We start from the raw sequence: 24,262 nt of genomic DNA, 5'->3' as shown, positions 1-24,262 counted from the left end.
AGAAGACCTCTGGGATTTGGGGATCTGTGTCAGATATTCGAAATTCTATGGGTCCCTTGGGGGCTTCTTGGATGTAGGTCATTTGATCCTGAATTCATAAGACCCATTGATACTCTTATGATTTTTGCAAACTACGGAGACTATAGAGTTCACTTCAAAGTTAACTCAAAGACATCAAGTATTTAAGACCTCTTGAAGAGACTTTGAGACACTGTTAGAAGTTCTCACAAATTTTAAGCTACGAGATCATTAGGATATTCGACTTGGAGATTCTTGACATTTCAAAGAGTACTTGACATCTAGAGCTTGAAATTCTAAACACCTTAGCAGTCAGCTGAGTTCGAAATGTTTAGGAACCTATTTAGATCATCTCATAAGAATTCTGGAACTTCTACGAATTTGAAGGAACTTTCAGAGCTTTTTTAATCCCTTGAATACTACAAACTTAGGAAATCTGTAATTTTCCATCAAAATCTAGAACCTTAAATCTAAACAAAAATTTTTTAATACTTCTTGAAATCTCTAACCTGGAGCTCTGACGTATACAAATCTTATCCTGAAATTTAATAAATATGAAATACAAATCACTGATGTGAAGTTGCGCAAATTTATAACCATCTATTGTTATACATTTAGAATTTATAATTATTTAAGCTTGTAAGATTCACAATTACTTTCAATAACTCTGATAAATAAAAAATGATGAATATACTACTAAAAGAGGTTACAAACATTTAAGTAATACAATCGTATTTCTTTTTGCAGGGAAGAGGAGCATGGAGCGTAATCCTAACGATCGACAGCGTTCAGAAATCCGATACGGAAAAGGAATACGTCCTAGAAGCCCGCAACGGTGAAGGAGCTTACGAATACCGTATCGTTTTGTCGACTTCTACAGAACCAGCAGGTACAATTATCGATATATTCACAATTAATACACCGCGAATCACGCACATTATGCACCAGAGTAGCGTGCAAGACACGACAATACACAAAATTCGAGGAATAAAATGGAATTTCAATTTTTGTCTAACATCTACCTAACACTAATATGTGTACACTGATTTTAATAAAAACGACTGTATTAAGCTGTGTCTACACTACACACGCAACATAAGACGATGAGAAAATTCATATATTCGTCAAAATAGCTACTTTGAAATACAAAAGCTCAAATAAAGAATAAATCGAAATTCCTAATTGATAATCAAGAGGAAGACATTATTCCAACACAATATCAGGCTAATGACAAATATTTAATGTCGAAACGGGGAGATGAGGGAAGAAAATGAAAGCAATCTGAATTCATGGGCTGCTGTCGATCACGCTATCAGTTCTTTCGCACTTCCATTTCATTCAGTCGAATATACGTTCACCCGCGTCCGTCTATCGGTTCTCTACGTCACGTTCGTTGTCACCTTCACACACTGCCCCGTCATCATTACGCTCTCAATCACACCGAAAATACGAATTAGAATTTATGTGTGTCTCACGTGTACATGTGGCTATGTGTTTCTAACGATATCGATCCTTCACCGCATGCACTCACGCAGGGGCGTTCAGTCACTTCTATGGTAAGCTCTCCGAACACATGCACGCACTAGGTAATGTCATTCTTTCAAATTATTATACGTAAGTAGTCTATGTAGTCGCCCAAGCGTGGAGTTCCATGAAGATAATAACAGTGATTAAAAATTCGTGTTGCTACCGAACGCGAGAAACTTTCAACCATAACTACGGTCCCGATTCGCTTCGTGCCACTGTTATTTCTGGCGAGCGTATTTTATAATGGAAGTGTGCTTCAGTTTCTGAGCTTGTTACTACAATTTTGAAATAATTTTACAAGGCTGGATGTGATCAAATCTGATATGCTCTGAAATATTGATAGCACAGTAAAATTAAGTTCCACGAATATTGCACATAAAAGTCACTACAAATATTAGATAAATTTTTTCATGTTTCTGCTACACAAAATGGCGAAAAGGTAATATCAAAAAGTTATCCTGTACTCGTGTTATGGATCTTTTTTTCCAGTTTCGAACAATTATCGCTGCAGCTTTTTTCACCGCGTTTTCCTGAACTGTCGAGAGTATGTTCAAAATGCCATCCTCTCAATGCTTGTCTGGACCAGTTTTTGTTAAAATCAATATTTATGGAGTCATCGAAGTTCCAGTATACGTGACTCGCCCTGTATATTTGTTTAAGCTTTTGAACGGGAATCGTGTAAACATTATTCCAATAGTTTTTTCTCGTTCATCCAATATTGTCGTTTTATTTGAAAATCGTGATGAATTGATAAAAATCACGCGAATGGAACTCCGCGCTATGGAACACTCGTGTGTTTGTAACGTTTACATTGTTACATTCGTATCCACTCGAAAAGTGAATGGCAGTTCTATACGCTAAATATTATTTTTGTTTTCTCCAATGAAAACAAATAGGTCTCTATGCGATTGGCTCTCGTATGAAATAACGCTTTTTCGATGCGTTGAGCACAATTTCTGCGCCACTGATTTTCTTTGCATACTTTTGCATCAAAAATTAGCCTGATCTCAATTACGGATTTGTACAAACGCATAAAGCTTGGAACGCTTGTTAAATTTCATCGAATATATATTTTTCACACGCGCAAGTGTTCACGATTGCTTCGTTCGTCGATACTCTTTTTAGATATTTTCGTTCGATATTAATATGCAATTAGTCATTCAGTAATCGATTTTGTCCAACAAACGTTAACGAATGTCGCTGTTGTCTGTTACAAATTTTTCGAAATACGTTCAGCTAATTTCTTCTGAATTTTTAAGCTATGGAAATTTAGATTTATTCATAATTTCATATGTTAAACGTAGGCGCATGATAGAATTATATTTTGAAAAGTGTTCTCAATTTCTGATAGATCTACTGTTTTGTGTATGTACTGTACTTGATATCTTTGTTGAAAATTGTTCACGTTACAAATAATGAACTCAATTTCATACGCGACATTTTGTTTTGCGATAAAAAAATTAATTGTGTTATCGATGGAGTAAAGAGTACGTGGAACGATTTTACACTAAGTAATAATTCTAGAGTAGATAAATTTGTATTTCTCAGATATTCCAATGCATCCAGCTCATGATACGTTTTTAAACAATTTCAGGCGTTGATTTAGACGCTGGATCTATCATTGGTATTGTTGTCGGGGCCCTGGTGCTAATTCTCATCGTTTGCCTACTAATTTTCGCTCGTGCGACCGGACGCTGGTGCTTCGCAGGTGAGTAGCAATTTCTTTAACAAATTATTCTTATTCAGCCTCGCGTTCCCATTACCCCCATGGCGATTTTTCGTGTACCTTTGTTATTTATTAATTGCATACAAGCAACTGAGAATATGATTGATAAAACTGAAAAACGATACCTCGGAAGTAATCGAAACTTTAGGAAATAAATTGAGTTCTCTGCTTTAGCGATTGATAGAGAGTATTATTTGTATAAACAAAGTGTACAATAGGCAATAGTGTGTAATAAAGATATTTTTCTATTATTTTCGTACCACACTGTATCGATGTGTAATGAACTCATTTTTACATGGTCGTAGGTATCGTGACTGCATTCATGCGTACACTTAATTTTTACAATGATTTTTTTGTAGATACTATTCACTATTGATATTTAGACTATTCTTTGTGAACATAGTGCAGGGCTGAAATTTAAAGCAAGTTAAAATCAGAAGTGTAAACATATTTATGTATCTTTTAGCTTAAAAAAGGCACAATAATCAAATTAAACATATTTTAAAACTTAGATACTTTTGTATAAACTGTTTCATAAATTTCTTAAGCAATAGTGTCTCAAAATACAAATTATGAATACAAGTGGTTGCAAAAACGTCTCCTTCCAATTTTTACCCAGTGATCTCTGACGAGAGATAAAAGTAAGCATATCGAAACCGATTTACACTTCTGCTTATCGCCGTATATATTAATTTCTCTAATTTGAGTATATTACTCCATTGACGAAAGCCCTGTAGCAAAAGAGAAAGTAGCGACAACAGATTCCGCAAGTGAGAATATCACGTCTGATATATCGATACGACGTAAAATATAAATTCTATGATGTTTTCATGCGTGTGCGATGTTTAATGTCTAGACAGCGAGCAACGATGTCGGCCCAGACGTGCCTAAACGCCTTAATACATAAATGCCTATTTACTTTATATTTATATGTATCTCTATATTTGTATGTATACAAATGTCTTGTGTGTTGTGCCGCTACCGATAGGACAGCATGCAAGTCGGGCCAAGTAAAGAGTAAGGAGAAACATCAACAATAACCTTGCGATTCCGTACTCTAGGCATGACACTGTCCAGGGGTAAGTCACCTCAGGCAGCAGACCAACCAGCCCCCACTCTGCAAAAGTATTGCTCGTTCCTACATCATCATCAGCTCTGTCGTCTGCTCGTCACTGTTCCCTCTGCGACCATTTTTTATCAGCTCCTCGATTAACCATTTCGTGCTCCCTGTTCTCGGTCAGACACACTCGATCACTGCACCGGATTCCAGCGTAGACCCCACAAGTAGTAGACAAGAATCTTAGTCGGCCAATACATTGGCATTCCTTGTTAAACGATATACAGAGCGTCTTCTTGAACTTAATTCTGTGATTGAGTTTTCTGTTAATCCTGGTGTTATTACTGTCATTTATTTTTATAAATATCTTTAAGTAGATTTCTACTCAAAGTAAAGATCATTTAAATGTATACAATGTATTTTTTATAAGTTTTCGCTTGGTTTAGGTACTTTCTTCATTTTAACAATGATGTAGAATATAGAAGTGTCCAATTATGATTACTTTTCTTTCACTAAAAGTATTTATATTTTCTAATATCTATTCTAATATATATCTATTTCTAATATATATCTTCTATTTTTAAACAAATTCAGTTAGCTATTCAAACTCCTTTTATTCGCATTAATTTCAAAAATACAAAAGTTTCTAAACAAATTACTTTTTCTTTTTACTCTAATTAATTTCATTATTATTATACTTTTAATACAAGTATTTTTCTATATACTGTCAACTAAGACTACTGGAGGACATTCTGTATATCTCCGTGTTGTCAATGTATCGTACAAAAACCACCAAAGACGTGTTAACTAATAATTCAAAAGTAACTACTTTTCTTTTTCATAAGACACATAAAAATCGCGATTGCATCTCTGAAACCTACATATATGTATCATTTATTACTGTATACTGAGAAAATATTTGTAACTAGTAAGAAATATTTCGCGAGAAACAAATTGGTACAGTTAACATAAGAGAAATCACGTAGCTCGTGGAGTAAACGGTATGTTTGTACAAAACGTATTTATCTCCATTCCAAATAGCTAAATTACTGAATAAAGGACCTCTGTTAATGACTGTTAATATTATACCGTTAAAAAAAATTAGATACTCGCTTAGAATTGCTTTAAATGCACAAAGTAAATTCCGACTGACGAACGATTTCCGCGACTCCCCAGTTTTTCCGTCTATTTTTAATTCCGTCGAAGCCGATTCGAGTGTCACAAGAGAGAAAAAAATCGCTCGAATTCACTGATAGCACGCGAAAAAGAATAAATACGAGGGGAGTTCGATTATTCTGTTCCGGAAATCCAGCATATGATCGAGACTCACGCGACGAGCGAACAAATCAAAATTTCATTGTCTGGAATGATCCGCTTATCTGTTTGCGGTACTATCGACATCACTCCTAACAGATATGCCTCTTTCTCTTTTCTAGAAATCGGTTCGTAGCTAACTTCGCAGAGATGTTATTTGGAAAAACGGGAATCTTATTTTCACTTTTCATCCACGTAAATTTTCAAACTTCTTTTGCTTTTGCTTGACTCGGAAAATTTGCATTTACGTATCTATACGAGGCATTTTATTGGAAAAATGATTGCCAATTGTCACAGAATATTAACAATTTTTCGTAAATATTTACGTAAACAAAATCTAATTGCTTTTTTCGGAATAGAAAATAGAGATAAATTATGTGACGAACTGTATCTAAATAGTGAGATAAAAAGTCGAGAGGAAGAAATTTCTCGCACAAAGATTTTGCAATTATTATACAACACAGTGACAACAGTCTGAAATTACTCGGCCATTTCGAATATTGGCTTCAGTTTATCATGAACACACACGGTTTCGATCATCAATTTGTGCATGCACGTTGTGCTTACACGAGATTCCCATCGCATGTACCAAACAATAATACCTAATTTACATCGTATTCACCGAGCAGTGTTTTTCAAACTTCGCTCCTCGCTTGCAGAGGAGACACGATTAATTCCAGCTACAGAGAAAAAGGTCGACTAATTCCCTAAACTGGATCGAAAATCGTAAATTAAATCACGGACTACCAAAAAACCTTGCAACTTGCAGACTAACACACATTCAATTTAATTTAATTTAATTTATTAAACCAAATCGACCTGAGTGAATGATGAACACCAAAGGAACTTTGATTTATAATTGCAGAATAGCTCGCGAAAAGAAACGTTTGAAAAACACTGACACATTGGCACAGCATAGTCTTTACTCGCTATAAGCTCGCCTCACAGATAAGCTAAAAAGATTCTAAACAAAAAGAACAATATTCGTTAAAGAGAAAAGTAGAAAAAGTTTCCAAGAAACGAAAGGGCCAAGGCGAGTTTGTAACGAGAAAATACTGTACCTGTCGCGAGACTTTGTTCGAAATGCTCCTCGAGGAGGTTCTTATAAGCTCGACGCCCTCTAGGGTTAAATAACGTTTTCGTTTGCGGCAAGCAACGATGAACAATCGGCGAAGGCAAGTGTGGTGACATTTGTTACGAAACCAAACAACCCCCAGCCCCTATATTAATCGATGTTGACCTTTTTTTTCTTGGTTCGCTTTTCAGCCCATTCGCCGCGACTATTTGAATATTTCCTCCTCCTTACCCTATTAGAGCGAAGGACAAGCTTCACTTGTTGTCTAGTACTATCGATTTTTGATCGTACAAGCATGCTCGTATCACTGACCCCTATCCACCTCCACATCCCAATGACTTTGTCTCGTCCCTAAGACACGAATCTCAATGTATATATGTATTGTTAGAGGATATTAGTTGACAATTTACAATTATTCAGAGTTTGCCACGTTCACGATACGTGTATTCATATTTCTACCTTGCTTGGATATGAATAGTGCGATGACCCTGCCTGTGAATGTTATTACTATTAATTGCTATTAATGATTATACGGTTCTCACGCTAGAACGTAAATGCCCGAGTGACGCAACAGGATTTTGGAAAGTGTTTTAGTTCTTTGATCTTCGAGATCGACGTGTTGATATAATGTTGAGCTGAATAGTTTGAAACTTGATAGCAGCGTAGAGAGTGGCGCGCGGTTGGAATCACAGTGATGGCTTTGTGAGTGGTAGTTTCTGGGAAATTTGGTTCAATGTCCAAAATTTCATGGTAAGATTCTTTACATACAAATTTCAGAATCTTTGAAAAATTCATCTCTTCCTTTCGTTTATACCTACTTGGAGTAAAAATTTCAGATTGTGTTGAAAGTACGAACTTTTGTAGTAATATTTACATACAACAGTTCTTATTGTAAATAACATGTATAAATAATTGTGAAAGTCTACGTACATTCTAGACATTGCAGGAAAATGGTGATAACGAAGTACTTTTAAAACCTACTAAAAGCTGTGATTAATTAAGGCTAGCTTCACTAATTTCTAGATATTAATTAGAATAGAATTTAGTACTCTTAGATCTATATAAGGGTATCAGATCAAGAATGAAGAATAAGAGAGAAAATGGCAAATATTGATTTTTATATTCACTGTAAACAATATGATTTAATTCATTGAACCTAGTTTCTTTGTTGATGATATTCGTGATATACTTTGTTTGTCCTTTTACTCTTCAAATACTTCGAGGATTATAAAATTAATCAGTTACAAAATTACAATTGCTCTGTAGAAATTAGTAACATTACAAACTATTTAATTTTAGTAATATTTTTGACAACAACATAGATATAGCAACAAACTAAATACGGTGTCAAAGTATTTTCTGAAATATTTCAAAATTACTAAAAGTATGTAGACTCTTACAATCGACTATATTACACATAAAAAGGAAAACTAAAATCAGTTACAAAATTCGAGAATTTATAAAACACACTTCTTCCAAACGCAATATTCTTTTGACCAAATTCCTACTGAAACATTCACGAAATCACTGATTCGATTCCAAATACGTATCTCCTATATGATAACAGTACAGTAGATAGCAAAACAGAAACTGAACTCGCCGACAACCAAAATAAAAACAGATACAACAATTCCAAGTATTTAAATTGAATCTGAATCACTCGTTAACCACAAGTACAATAAAAAATAGAATAAAAACCAGCTCAGTACTTCACATCAAAAGCTGCATTCCAAAACCACTGAAACCCATAGAATCCAGCGTGGAACTCGCGCATTTGCTTGTTCGCTGGAGAGCAACCCTTCTCGCGACACGTTCCAGCAAAAAAAAAAAAAAAAAAAAAAAAAGAAACAGTAAACAACAGAACCCCAGAAACAAGAGTAGCATAGTAAAAACTTGTCTCGAGACGACCCGAACACCAAACGACACACTAACCCACTAGCAATCGCTTATAGATCCAATCACAGACAAGAACAAAATAAAAAACGAAATAAAAAAGAATCCACACACGCACTTTTGCCTTGACCGATCGTGGCGTTGCTTGTTGCAGCGAGGCGTCGGGGCGACGAGGAAGCTGCGAGCGGTGTCGGCGCCGGAAGCGAGGCGCACATCACACCAGGGGACGAGGACGAAGAGGATCACGAGGACCCGCGCATCATCGACGAGAAAATACCGCAGGGCGGCCAGGAGAATCCGATACACGCGAGCACGGAATACGTGAACGGTCGCACGGACGTGAAGGAGCCGAAGAAGGACGAGAAGACGGACACGCCCGTTTAAAAGCGGACCCCACCGTTCCAGCGGTCGTTCCTCCATTCAGCCGCGGAAATAAGCTGTCATTTTGCACGTTTAACCTCCACGACCCTTTGCACTGTTCTGCCTCTCCGCTGGTGGGCTCAGCGCGATGTCAAGTGCCGCTGAGGTCGTTGGACGAATCGAAGGATACACGGGAACATTATCTTTTCTGGATTTACTTGGGTGGGATTTTAAGGTGATACTACAATCGGAGAATCTCGGGAATTCGTGGATATTAATGGCTTGGGGAGACTCAGTGAGTTGACGATTCCTAGATCTGATCTTGTACCTTGACATTTTTTTGATCGTGTCTTTAATTTGTCGCTAGTCTTTTAATTGGGGGACGAGTTGGGACGTCTTGAAAGTTTTAATAGGCTGTTTATATGTAGGATTTCTTATGGGTGAGAGGAGTAAGTTTGTTGAGTATTTAACCTTTTAATGTACTAGATCGTGACATGCTGCCTATGTGTGATAATCATGGGGACAGATAGACTGTAAAAGTATTTCATTCATAAGTAAAAAGGGAGTAGAATTGATTATATTTATTGAAATTCCTTAAGTACGTACAATAAATTTTTACTCTGACCTATTTTAATAGGTAACCTGACTGCCATTTTCTTTAGCGGTACGTTGAAAGGCCTAACAGGATTGTATATAAAAATTATGACAGACAAATTTTTTACCATTGAAATGGAAGAAAAACTAGTGCATTAACGGGTTAATTACTTTTAGACTCGCAGAAGACATTCCTATTCGTGATTCAATTCAGGGATTCAACTCTACCCCCATCTAATTAAATATTCTCAATGAATCTCTTATTAGCTAAATGACTTCGATGCAACGTACCCCAGGAACACTGACATCTCACGACTGAGCACCATCGGCCATCAGCTAATTATTCAAATGACAGTTTCGCACAGTCCAACCGTGTCACTTTCACCGACAAACCGGGACGTTTCACTCGGCCAGCAAAAGTGCAAAGGGTTAAGGGTCGACTCCAGCGAGGCTCACGTGTCACCGTGCGCAGCACGTGTCCCAGCCTCGCCTCGGGTCTCGCTAATCTTAGAGGAACGAGTTTCACGATTAATTGCGTATTTATTCTAAACGACTCACGGTTCAGTATTCTCAAATAGATCTTGATCCACGTGGAGATACGACGAAGCTTTGTTAAGATATAAAGGAAAGGGGAAGAAGAAGAAGAAGAAAAAGATCGTCTTTCGTTCGCTTCCTTATTTTTCTACGATTACGTCTCTTCGATGGCAGCTGTTCGTAGCCTGAACCCTACGACCGTACGCAGAGTCGCGTTCACGCGATCCTCCATTCACGGACGATCGGGAGGATGGATCATCCCTCGATGCCTCGATACTGCGCGCGAAAATTCGCCCAACCCCCAACCCCTAGCCCCCGTTTTTCACGGTGTAAGTTTTGTAAATAGGAATCTCGATGCGACATACCGTCGTCGACGGGACGGTCTCATCACTGTCCTTTCTTCTTGCGAGGGTATCACACCGGGGAAATTCGCTTGGGTCAAGATATTTACACTAATACTATACACGCAACTGTACGTCATTCGATCGTTAATTTTTCGAGGACCGCCATTCCCAGATGCCCTAGAACAAACAAATTTCGAACGTAGTCACTCGAGACCTGGACCCAACAGTTTCATCGAATCAACGCAAGCTCCTCGCGATTTTCGACGTGGCTATTTCACGATATCCATCCCAAGGGCCTCGAAGAGTTAAGGGATCGTTAAGATCGGTAAGGTGTATTGTTAAGTAACATGTGTTTAACGAGCTGTCCTTAAAATGTACCGTTCTACTCTAGGGGAAGATAATCGATGCTTAAGCGAGACTTTCGTGCGAGCTCTATGTCGTTTTCGCGAGATCGCGTGTCCCCTCATCGAGATGAGGGGAACGTCGATCTTGGGGAATCGGAATTTCGAGATCGGCGGAGAGCGACTGGGACTATCGTCGCGGTTGTCGCCTCGCTTCGCCGCGACGAGGACTCATCGCTCTCTGACACATGACGACTAGTTATTATTAACGATGTAATTAAGCGTAACGGACGGGAGGACGAGCCGTTCTTCGTAGAGGGAAAATCTCACTCGCTAGCACGAACAAATCAAAGTTTTTTAGCCGAGATTTTTTCTAAAGGACACATCATCGTTGAGGGGGGATATCAAACGGAGTACCCGCGGACTGAATTGCGTGTGCACGTTCAGTTGGGTTTTTCCATGATTCAGAAAATGACAGTTTTGTATTATGGCACAGACTATTTCTGATTGGCAGCGTGTAGACGTTATTTTGATCGACAGATGATGTTCTCAGGAGCTATTTTTACTATACTTTAGAAAACGTTTACGGTATCATGAATCTGAACTTTTTTATTTGTTAGGTTTTATATTTATATATTATTTATATCTTTTATATTTCGTAATATACATATAAGGTGATGGGAAAAGATTTTTCGGAGATATAGAAGCATTTACAAAGATATAAAGCATTTACCAAGCCAGGAATAAAGTACTTCAACACGTCTAAAAGTGTTAATTATTTTGATAAGGTATAAGATTTTTAGTTTCGATAATATGAGTGCTTTTCTATATTTCATGATTATTGGATGAATGATTTAAAAATCTCAAAAATTTGAATTCTGTATTTTTTTTCAGTTAACTTACTTAAAGAATATAAGTAATATGTAGTAGATATTTAATAACAATTAGTTACTATCAAATTATTTTAGTGTCTAAACTACATGTGCATTTACAAACAAAGTAAATTGAAATATAGTACCACGATGAATCTCTAATTATGACTACATTTATAACCGACAAATAGGTGGCTAGAATTTTATTTAAAAAAATATAATTTAAAAGTATAATTTAAAGTTCACTTATAATTTCACTAAAGAATTCCCAGGGAATGTGACCCAGGGAATAGTCAATTAATTTTTCATCCTGTTGTATTCAGAAGTAGATACATATCTACTCTCAAACAAGTAGTACAAGTAAACAACAAGGGATACAGTCGACAAAATGAGTCTAGGCAAACCTCATATCCGTTGAATAAATATTCTGCAATATTAAACACGCAATATCTGTGCCGTAGAAAATAGGAATCCTTCGTCCAAGAGGAAACGAATTTTTACGTAGTATTGCGATGACCGAGCTGTTACGCTCAAATCACGATTGACAGGTGACAATTCTTATCACGGAAAAATGCTTTACGTGCACACGCAAGGAGATCTAGTAATATCACGCCGTTACCACGTTCGAAGACAGACAAACACATTCCACGATATAGCTTTTATTTGTAGCCAGTTTTTTTTAGCCCACGTGCTGACTGACACGTGATCGTATCACAGTTTTTTAATTTAGAACGTATCCACTGGCAGTATTATTTATAACGAAGGGACTCAGCACCTGGAGACAACGAGATCCCACCTTTTTCTATTTCGATTTTTCAGGGGTTCAGCAATCCCCCGCCACGAATCTTTCTCCCTGCGTACGCGGTATCGATGTTATATTCTTAATCGAAGAGCTAATCAGCATTCGCGAACCACAACTTTTCTACGCAAATACTCTTACAATACTTTGCGATCCTTCTACGATTAAATGATCCAAAATTCATTGTTAGCCCTTCGAGGAGAAAGAATCATAATTTTCTCGACTTTCTATATCCTAGCGAATGTTTCAATATCTAACCCATCCTTTTAACAATTTTTTATTACCGATAATAAAGTACTCAATTTGAATCGAATTTTTTGATACTAATGTTTTTCATTCTTAAAAAGGTAGGAGAATTACACAAAATTCTTAGCAACACAAATGTGTTCAAAGAGCTCCGTGCAGACAGCTCCACCTCGAATGAATGTCATAGAGAAGGGTTAACGGAGCAATAATTATTGACTTGTCACGTCTGTCGGTGCCACGTTCTCTAACACTGTCGCGAGTCGCAAGAATCGGCAGACGTTTGCTCCGATCAGAGCAGGGCATCCATCCGTGCATCCTTTTTATACCTCCGCGAGTCGCGACGAAGACTGGAAACATTCCGATCAAGATTTTTTTCCGAGAACACTTTACAAAGAATTTTATACTACTACGGAGCATCAATGTAAATTCATCGAGATCCTACGATCGACGGCGCCATCATTCCTCAGATTTCTCATGCGATACCATCCTGACGACGAATATTCGAGAGCTCCGTTACACGGCATTTTGAGGTAGAAAAATCGAGTTTGCTAACACAGCAAAGCTTGTTCGTCGCGAGACCAGGCCATCTACCATTTTCCCTTTCGTTCATGACTAGTATTTGCAAGTACCCTCGCTTTAACGACTCTTTTAACGTGATTACAAGGGACGCTCGCTCTCTGTCGTGCCGTCCTTCGCGTCGAAGTCTGTCTTAACGCGTCATCGACCTTCATCGATCGACACTTTTTTTTTCCCTCTTGATCGACGTGCGAGGAGTACGCTTAACAAACCGGATAATTCGATTGTTAATCGTTTATAACACTTTGTAGCTTCGAAAGAATAGTTGGTGGGGACTGAAAGAGAGATCGTGTCTGAGATCGTTTCTAGCCAGACGTGGTGTTCTAGGTCTGAATGAATATTCATTACGCGAGAGTGGATAAACGGGCGAAAAAGGCACCGTCATAAAGATTGTTTGCGATTTTTGTGGCGGACATGTGTAGCACAGGATGGAGTACAATTCGTGGTGCAATAAAAGTGGGAATAACGATTTGCTGAGTTAGTGAAACACAGTGTGATTTAGCACTTTAAATTTGAGGGGGAATTTTACGTACATGAAGTAGAGGATGGGAGAAAATGTTCAAATGAAACGAAAATGGAGAGAATGCTTTTTTCATTGAATACAAACGTTTAGGGTTATTAAATATCTTAAATTTGGGGTAAATTGAGAATAAAGAATGAACACATTTTTGGATTTCTAGCTTACTTTTATATCAGCATTTTATCTCACCATTAATGCAGATATACTATTATCTATCTTGACTTTATGTTTAATTTTTTACTCACTTGTTATTCTATTATCTTCAGAATTAATTATTTAGAATCATCCTCATATCTTACTTATTACCTATCTTTCCCTACCAACTGTTCTGAGGATATAGCAATATGCAAAATACGAATAAATCATTCCACAAAAATTGCACCACGAATTAGGGACATTCTATCCCCCAGTTGGTCACTTAAGACAGAGCCTGAGAAGTAACTGAGTTTAGACGAACCGCGACTGGAATACTTTCGACAAGTGATTTTCACTGATTTCTTTATTATTCCTGTCGACAATAAGTGTTGTTTGTACTTTTGTACTCGATGATCTTTGCTTGACTCAGTCGTCTTGAATATAAGAAAATAGAAACAAAGAGATAAACGAGGTACACGTATACACGCTTACATTTACACACATATACACACGTCATAGAAGAGAAGTTCGCGAACGTAGGTCTACACGGCGTCGTACAGAAGATCAGAGAAGTGGGAAACTCAAAGTAGAAGAAGAAGAACGTGATGTTGAGAAAGGAGTGAGAAAGAGAGGGAGAGAACGAGAGCGAGAAAGAGAGTAAAAGGAATCGATCCCTGTGTCATTCGTTGACGAAACATTTCCGAATTCTGCACATACACTCCTTCACTTTTTTCCATATGCGATCGTGTTTTCACTTACAAAGAATGTTCGTCTTGTCCGACGAGTTCTACGAGATCTTCGACAAGCCCGGATACAGACTCGCTAATCAGAAGACAGAGAAGAAAGTATTGAAAAAAAAAAAAGAAGTTAACGAGATAAAAAGAAGATGATTTATTCTTCGGAGAACTCGTTCGATGAAGACGACGAAAATTACTGCGTGTTGTATATATTAAATATATATATAAATAAATATATATATATATTATAAATATATTATAAATATTATGGTACGAGATTGAATAATATAGTAACAAATATATATAAATATATAAATATTATATTCTGTGTCGAGGGCACTTGGCTTGCAACTCGTAAATATTAAACTGATTACTTATTTATCCACTTGCACTCCAATTGCCGAACGACCTGTCGTTATCCGTGAAATAATTTCGAGAGGAAGACTATTATCTTGTGGCAGAATATAAGGTTACATTTAAGGAAATTCGTGTGGGTAAACGATGTCGAAGGCCCGTAGACCGTGATTTCTGACACGGTTTGAGGGTAGAGGAGCGTAGGGAAGACATTAGAGCGTGGATTTATTAAGAGGATATTATAAATCGATTACGTGGATGTACGTTGCCAATTAAGTACTTTGTATCGTGTTCGCGAGATGTCGAGGCGTTGTTTGTGCCGTGAAAGAGGCTGAGCCGGCATTTGAATGTTTGTCACACCATTCGAGACACTTTTGTGTATATCTGTTCTGCTAAGATAGCACAGATTTACTGCATTTTGATGTACTTTTGTTGGATTAGAGACGTACGAAGTGTCTGATTTGGGAAGATTAATCAAATTTTAAAAACGATAAAAATGTCTGTACAGATGTTTGAGATAGATAGAAGATGTTTATGGAGGTTTGGATCCATTGATACTGTAGACAGATTCGTAAGGAATACATTTTATAATAGTGGAATTAAAATTTAGATACATTAATAATCAGCGACTTTGTGAATAAATTTTTAAATTGAACTTTAGTTATACACTTTGTCATGTCAAATCAAATCATTTCAAAATACATAAAACTTTGACTAAAAGTTATAGACTTCAAAGTTGCTGGAGACCGAAATTCAAATTGATAGTGACAGAATTTTTCAGAATTTTAATCGGAAAGTCATGTGTATAAAATATAATTATATGAATCTTTGTGGTCCAGTTTCTTTATGGGTCGCACATTGCCAAATCTCATCTGAGAAATAGCAAAGAATTCTGAAAAATATCAAATTTGGTACCGAATTGCAAAGTTGAATAAAAAGAATTCTTCATTCAAAAGTAGCGAAAACATATGCAACCTTGTAATTAAATATTACAACTAGTACAATAATTATTAAGCAATATCCATAATTCCTATCTCTACAGACAAATATAGTTTGATTTTCTTTATTAAAAAATTTTTGTTCTCTACAAATGAACATTGAAAGCCCTCTTCAAACACTTCACGCGTCACAGCCAACACAATCAAACCTTAACGAACGTTTATCTTTTGCGTTACTTATCCAACCAAACATACTGCCATGTCAATTCAAACACCTTGCTCAAAGTTTTACGTCTGCACCCTGTCACCCTTAGCAGAGCAGAGTCATCAAAGCGTTCAGACGTACCACACTGTAAGCGTTGTATAATATACATTATATGTACCAACGATTACAGTACTTGTACACGTAACAGAGCCTAGAACACAAAAAGGAAACGCGCGTTAAACGCATAATAGAAACACGAAAAGGATGATTTTACAATAAACGCAATGGTAGTGTCCCAAGACCGCCCGAACTTTTTATATGCATAATGTAGACCAGGAGCAATTTTTAAACGTTTTACCAGTACTCGTGGACACGATTCCACGTTCGACGAGAGGAGCTAGGGAACCAGGAGGATTCTGGGACAGTCATTTTTCGGAGCCGCGTTTTACGATCGTTGCGTTTGAGCTGCCTCTCCTTTTGGATACGGAAACGATGAAAACGATCTTTAGTGCCTTTTCGGATAGCGATCCTTCACGGGAATATTGGACATAGATATAAGGGGAGGACGAACGTGTGGATGGTAATTCATAGGTGTATTATAATTTTGAAGTTCCACGACCACGTAGTCCATGGACATTTCCGATGTAGTAAAACGTGTCTCGATGGCGGCGGCCTCGGGAAAATTGGCCAAGAATTTTATTCACCATATTCCGCTGCTTCTACAAGAATAGTATCCCCCCGAGGCTGTCAGTACGTGTATATAAGGCGGCTTGGAAAATATGATGCTAATCAGTATGAGATGGTGAGATGACGTTTTGCAGAAGGATAAATGGAAAATATAGACTGAAATTTAAGCAGTTTTGAGATTTATGGTACCTATAAAAAGGAAATGGAGACAGCTGAAATTTACTTATTTAACTCTTATCGTGTCAAGGTAGAATTACTCAGGGATCTTAATTTTCGAGTTCGAATTCAAATTTTGAAATTCTTAAATTTTCAGCTCCTCAGATCCTCCTCTTCAGTTTGGATATTTAATTTATAAATTTACAATTTCAATTCTTTGAGTTTCAATCCTTGGAGACTAGTATTTGAACTGTGAGTAGTCCTATCTTATTATGATAAGAGTTAAAAATAGTGTTTCCTCTTTAATGAATGTTCCAAACTAATTACTTACTCCAGAAACGATATTTTCAATTTATCTTTTCACAAAAATGTCGTCTCCTGTTCATCAGTATCACATTTTACAGAAGCCCCTTTAGTTCCGTGACCTTTTGCCATTTTTAACGAATTCTTGCTGAAATAAAGATAAATGGCAGCCGTAGTATCTGTCAAAATTAAAATGGAAATTACCTCGTTCGGTCAGCTTAAGCGCAGCGGCTCGTTTAAACGAAACTGCGAAAGCCACGTTAGCACAAACGAGGATACTCGTGTCGAAGATCACTGCCAAACCCTCAGAGTCCTCTCATAATTTCGCTCGGGTCCTCGCGTGACTTTGAAAAGCGAGTTTTTGTCAAGGAATTTCGTCCCAAATGAGAATCCATTCGATGCACGTTCACGATAATACAAAAACGTAGATGGGAACGTAAAAACGAAAGAAAAGGTCACATTTCCTCTGCATAACGTTCGATCAGCCTGTGTAGCGACTACGACAATGAAGCGCGTCGAAACGATACTCGATGAAACGCAGAGATTTAAGGATAATTACGTGGCGGATACGTTAATGTACAAAAATTCCTTGCGGTACATTTTTAATGCGATAATTAAGGCCGCTTATTTCGTAAATTAATTTCTACGATGAATTTTTGTCATACTTGTAACAGTGGATTAATTTAAATCGCGATGATCATGCTGTTTCGTCGTCTGTCTACCAGCACGCGTGCACACATCGAAACGTATACATGTATAGGCACACAGAAAACACACGCATTCGTACACAAACGCAGTGCAACGCGTGCAAAAATCGAGCGAATACATTGGAATCTTTGTTTCTCCTTCTGTTCGCGTTTTATTTGCGTTCGCGAGAGAAGGGTGGCGTGAAAACGATCGAAGTTGAACATTTGTAAAACTTATAATATTAACTGAGATGGTTATACACTGTAATATTATAAGAAGCATGATCGTTGGCCATACAATGGAGTATATATATTATATATATATTATATATTTATGTTAACGTAAGTCTAGGTATTAAAATACGACTATAAAGAGATGTGACGATAACGATCTACAAATACCTGAGAGAGATGGTGTTCTCTGAAACATTTTTAGAAGTCAATCAAGTAATTTAATTAAACCACGGGAGCACAAGCGGTTTATTAATGCAGCAGCTCGAGGCGACCCGAGCGTACGCTTGCGTTTTTTTCGGGGAGCGTCAGTTCACCGCGGATCCATTTTTTCGAATACAATTTTTTTCTAACGAGGGCCCAATGTAAAACACCGATCACCGCTGGCGAGAATGTCGATGAGGAAAGCACTTTAAGAATACTTCAGAGATCGCTACTTTGAAATGAAACTTTAAAAATACAAAAAAAAGATATGGAGATTAAAATTAATTACGGTTTTAAGTAATAAGGCAATGAAATGGAGAAGGGGGCAAAGTTTGAATGTTATACGGTCGATAAATGGAATACGAGAGATTCATCACATGCTATACAGAGACATGCGAGTACACACATATACACAAAGCTAGACATGTATACAGACACGAATACACACGATGAACATAAAAAAAAAAGTATGAAGAAACGAATACATGAACATTTTGTATCTGTACTTGTAGATACAACGTAATAGGCAAGAGTAAATTTAATTAAGAATTTAAATGAAATTAATATATAGAAAAAGCTGTATGTAATTAACTGTAAGTTCATTCATCGCTATGATATTATAACTTAGGTATTATATGATTTTTGAAATAAAAACATTTGTTTTAAATACACACGAACGTACATGAGAATATGCCAGCCTGCCACCCCCTACAATTTCATGATCATATTTTTTTAAACTGCAAGATTGATGTTAGAGAAATTTCTCTATTGTACAGTACAACTTGTCAAAATTAATGAAGCTTTAGAAAAAAATTAATATTAACGAATCAAAGGAGAGATTTGTGGAGGAAATGCTCTAACGATCAGTTAATTTCAAAAGCGATTAGTGTCTCTTTTCAATTCATCCTCTAAAATTGAAGAATAAAAATTCACGTTTTGTTAATTTTTGTTAATTTATACCGATAATGAGATTATACATCTTATGATTAAACGAAATGCGTTTGTTTAAATTATTTTCAGGCTCCTCGACATCCAGGACCCTAGGCGAATCGTGAGTATTTAATTTCTTCTGATTCTTCTTCTTATCTTATTTTATCTGGTAGCACAATGCACTCTTGGCTCAATATCTTGCAACGAATTTTGTAACTAATACACTTTTCTCCCCTGCTATAAATTGCTTTACCGTAGTGAACACTTCGACCGTTCGCCTGAACTTCATTGCACTGATACAACAAAGCAACTGACTCCCTTTTTAAATAGAAATTCAAATACAAATTTCAAATTTTCTTGACTGGATTTGAGATAGTAATATTTCAATAACATTTCAATAACATTAAAACTAGCAGAAACTTATATAGAAGCCAACATAATAGAGTTAAAAATACGATAAAAAATTTTCATGGGTTTTATTAGTTATTTCGACTCCTACATAAAATTCCACTGGTTTTAATTACCGAAATATTATCAAAATATTATCACTAAACTTTAGACGTCGAAATCTTGACTATTAAGGCTTATTCGATAAAATAATTGGACACGTGCCAATTTATTTTTTTACATAGATACACTATGTTCAGTTTCGTCGAAATTAGTTATTGGCTCATGGTGTATTTTGTGCAAGTGCTTCAGGGAAACGGTCGAAGCGAACAATCGATATTTGACACCCCTAGAAATATTTCTCTATCGGTATTTACCATATTGCCAGCAGATCACACGTTTACAGAGACTTCGCGGATCCGGCAGCGAGCATTAAACTCCTTCGTTTCGAAAACTCCGGACGGTTCGATAAGCAAAGGCAAGCTCCTTTCTATTTCTTTCACGAAAACCATCAAGCTTTCGCCGATGACAACGAATCACCATTTTTATGGAAAATACCGAGCCATCCTTGCATCCTAACATTGTACAAGCTTTGACCTCCGTTGTTTCATGTTAACCATGCTTCTTTCAATGAATGTCGCTTTTGTTAATATTGCCCTCAGATAAGTTACGAAACGCTGTACGAAAATACTTGATAGGTTATTGAAAAATGAGACTTCGAAATAAGGTCATTGAAAAATTTTAAACCATTTTTGAAAGAAGAATCGAAATGGTTATTAAATTTTTGTATTGAAGAGTAGACTTTAGAGTTTTCTTTGATATTCACCTGAATGAACAGAAATTATTCGACGCTAGAGGCAACAATATAATTTTAAAATATTCTAACTGCCTTTGGTAGAGTTGTTAATAAAGATGTACAAGATTTGTTAATGTATCTATGGTAAAGGTCACTAAAGTGATTAAACATAACGTTGACTCATGAAAGTTAATATTCAAACAGGTGTTCCGCATTACATCTGAAGTTAATGTGCAGGCTGCGAAAACAAGGATATGTGTAATTTAAAACAAAATGAATTGAATTCATACGACTGATTTATACGTATTATTTGAAAAAAGACGAGATTTGCGCATCATTAGTCGTAATTATCGTTTATTACGCTCGATTTCCACGCTTCTCTTCGATCATTTGCATTTCTGTTTCAAAATGCATTATGAGCTTGTTAATTATCTTCAGTCACAAGAATTGTGCATGTAAAATATCGTTTTTCCTGAGGATTGAATTTTCTGACATAATTACTGCCACTATTACACAACTTTCAGTGAAAAACTAGAGCATTTAAGAGTCTACAGGCTGTAAATAATTGTTACAACGGATCTTCTCGTACTCATTAAAAGTGAAGATATAAATCTTGTACAAAATTGATTCAATGGTAGTCGATTAAGTTGTTCATAGTTTTAATTATAGAGGGAAACTGGCAGAACATCTTTCATAGTTTTCAATAATCTGTGTAGTTTGAAAGAGAAGTATTTGAGATATATTGGTATTTTGAATTAATTAAAGTAGATTAACAAGTACCTACTACTTCTCTATGACAGAGGTGTTCTCATAGACACTGAAATAAAAGTAAAATTGTGACCCAGAATCAGAGAAATTATAATAGAGATGGTGTTTAGTCCCAAAATTCATTTTGATTTTGGTATACTTTTTCAAATAGACCATATTTAATTCGGTCTTTCTTTATGATTCTCTTTTAAAAACCTTATTTATTGGTCTTATAAAGCGGTCTCAATTTAAAAACCGAAAAGTATTTCGGTTTGTCAACTAGTTGTTTAAAAGATAACCAAATTAAATTTCAGTTTTATAAATGTCCTCAAAATAGATGTTATTTGATCCTGAAACCGAAATTATTTTTGGGTCCAAGAACTTATTTATTTTGATATCGAATTAAATAAAAGGTACTGATAACATACAGTTCTCTACATAAAGGGTGTAACATGTAGAGGGTGGTACGATACCTCAATTGGATCCCAAAGTGTCCTATAACATACAGTCCAATCTGCTTTCGTTTCTCGGTAATAATGCCTTAAAGGTAGCACTATGTTCTGAAACGAAGAGTGGCTCGTCATATCGCTGAGTCAAACACATTGCAAGAGTATGTTGACCTAGAAAATTCAATTGACTGAGAATGTTGTGTTTGTTCGAAGAGTCCTGAACACGTATTAAAACCCTCATAGTCACAAGTCACAAGTTCTTCAGTGGTGCTCCTATTATAAACGATCCTTTGGGACCGAATATCATCCCTGATAATAATTATATCACATAGAAACCCAAATTAAATCTGATGTGCTTAATGAGAGCAAAAATAGTACCGAAAATTCATTTCGGTTCTAATTTAGTTACTTAATAACAAGAATCGTATTTTATTCGTACCTTTTACTTAATCCAGTACCGAAATAAGTAAGTTCCTGAACCCACAATAGAATTCGATTTCGAGACCGAATATCATTCCAGAATTATGGTAAACGTACGAAGAAATCATTATCGTATTTACCTAATAAGAGGCTACTTACGATATGAATCGTTATCTCTATCTGTTATCTCTATTCAAATGGAAATCTGCTGCTGTCACGTTGTTATTAACACTTGCACAAATTAATGTGCTCTCAATGAACGGAAATGTGACACATAATATTACGAGTCGCTAATTGCATAATAGTCCTTTTTACGATATTTAACGTCAGCTTTTCAGTACGTATTGCATGCTTGCCAAACAATTTTGATGAACTTAACTATGTTTAACTTTACATCGAACTGTTCTAACTTTTAATTATTATCCTATGCTTTGTCATTCTGTTCCTAGACATCTATCCTACGCAAAACATTATTCACCATGAAAAACATTGTATTGACAAATAATTTGTTTTGAGCAGGAAATATAATTGCTTTAAAATTAAGTAATCACTACAAGCGTATGAACATTGAATAGTCAACAGATTGCATGAATATTAATAATAAATAAATCTTCAAATTTTATTCGTTATCTGAAATCAAATTTTCTATCTCTTTCTAAGTAGAATTTTCTCATTTTATTTTACAACATTTTAGAACACCTTGTATTTTTGTATTTGTTTCTTCGTATGTTGTATCATGTCCAAAATTGTTCCATCGCTTAAAAAGATTATACGACGTGAAATTTGCTTCAAGTTGATGTAAAACTAAAACTTATCGATTAGAAGCGACACGGAAAGTGCTGGCCGCTACTCTAGAACGGAAGTGGATGGCTCTCGAAGAGGGCGAAAGCCGAAGATCAGCTTCACCCGACTCTTCAAACGTAACAAAGACAAAGTGTCCGGCGCTGACACAGACACGATGAGGACTGTTGTCACAGTCGACGACGAGAAGGTAACATAATTAGACATCTATTCGCTTATTCATTCAATAATAATAACAAGATTTTCCCTTCATAAGTTCTGACGTAGTTAAAAAATTCAAAATTACATGTGCCAATAACCCACTCGTTTCATAAAATCTTTTCAAGAAAGAATTAGTAAAAAAGAATAGAATTGTAGATTTTGCGCGAGTAAGCGACTGCTTCAAAATAATTCCCCTTCCTTTTTCCCCAAATAAATAAGTCATCTCTATCTTTCCAAATTAACCGATTATAAATTCACAGCTCCAGGTCACAACTCCAACCGCCCAAGAAACCAAGCCTAATTCCCAAACCGGTGAGAGTGGAATTGTTTATGCGGAATTGGACCTGACGCAGCAGCAGCAAGGTACACCACGTCGCCTGAACGAAGATAAAACGGAATACGCCGAAATTTTATACACCAAACCAGCAACGGAGGAGCAACAGCAAACGCCCAACGAATAGACGTCGCCTTTGAGCACGAACGATCCTTTCATGAGCAATCAAACGTATCTCTCAATTACTAATAAAACCGCTCTGGTTGGTCCTTTCCAGTCTGCATCTCGAGATAGAAGTAAGAAAATTTGTTATCATGTTTCATTTAGACGTTAGAAAATTCGTGTAGAGCGTATTACCCTTAATTTAACGAACAAATATTGTTAATTTAATGTAACGAGGTAATGCAGGCGTATGGTGAAGTATTTAAGAAAATTAGTGATTTTATCGTGAACAGTGGAATGGTACTTAAGTTGAGATTAGGCGAAGTAATTTATGAAATTTGATCACATTTTAGGGTAGTTGTGCAAGATTTACCATATGTTTGCATTTAACTGGAGAGGATCTAAAGATTTACTGTAATTTTTAATCATTTCTGTAAGCCTCTTTGTAAGTCATTTTAAATAAGCTTGAGTTCATGAATATGAGAGAATGAAGATTAAAAACAGTTTGAGAGCCATTTAATAATTAACAATCGATATTTTACCAATTTTACAAATATTGAACCTTTTAACATTTCTAAAAAAACTTTCCTAACCAATTCTACGGATAGTCTAAATCACACAATCATCCTAACATAGTAATTTCTAAGATGAAAAGAATACTTT

The 24,262-nt window shown here is 36.2% G+C and overlaps 1 protein-coding gene across 4 annotated transcripts in view; it reads left to right on the top strand.

Annotated features, from left to right (window-relative positions):
* Positions 1–24,262, top strand: part of Fas3 (fasciclin 3) — a 32,435-nt gene extending 8,173 nt beyond the window's left edge. Inside the window, exons 5-11 of one of the 4 annotated variants that reach the window (XM_076392788.1) lie at positions 766–907; positions 1,554–1,604; positions 3,140–3,253; positions 19,453–19,483; positions 20,141–20,227; positions 22,984–23,152; positions 23,424–24,262. In XM_076392788.1, the coding sequence (XP_076248903.1) occupies positions 766–907; positions 1,554–1,604; positions 3,140–3,253; positions 19,453–19,483; positions 20,141–20,227; positions 22,984–23,152; positions 23,424–23,624 (795 nt within the window). In that variant the 3' untranslated portion in view covers positions 23,625–24,262. Of the gene's footprint in view, positions 1–765; positions 908–1,553; positions 1,605–3,139; positions 3,254–19,452; positions 19,484–20,137; positions 20,228–22,983; positions 23,153–23,423 lie in introns of all 4 variants that reach the window. The other 3 variants (XM_076392780.1, XM_076392802.1, XM_076392794.1) reach the window with 3 other exon arrangements.

The sequence above is a fragment of the Calliopsis andreniformis genome, chromosome 1 (genome assembly GCF_051401765.1).
Source record: "Calliopsis andreniformis isolate RMS-2024a chromosome 1, iyCalAndr_principal, whole genome shotgun sequence".
NCBI classification, from domain to species: Eukaryota; Metazoa; Arthropoda; class Insecta; order Hymenoptera; family Andrenidae; genus Calliopsis; species Calliopsis andreniformis.
This window is presented reverse-complemented; position numbering and strand designations above follow the sequence as displayed.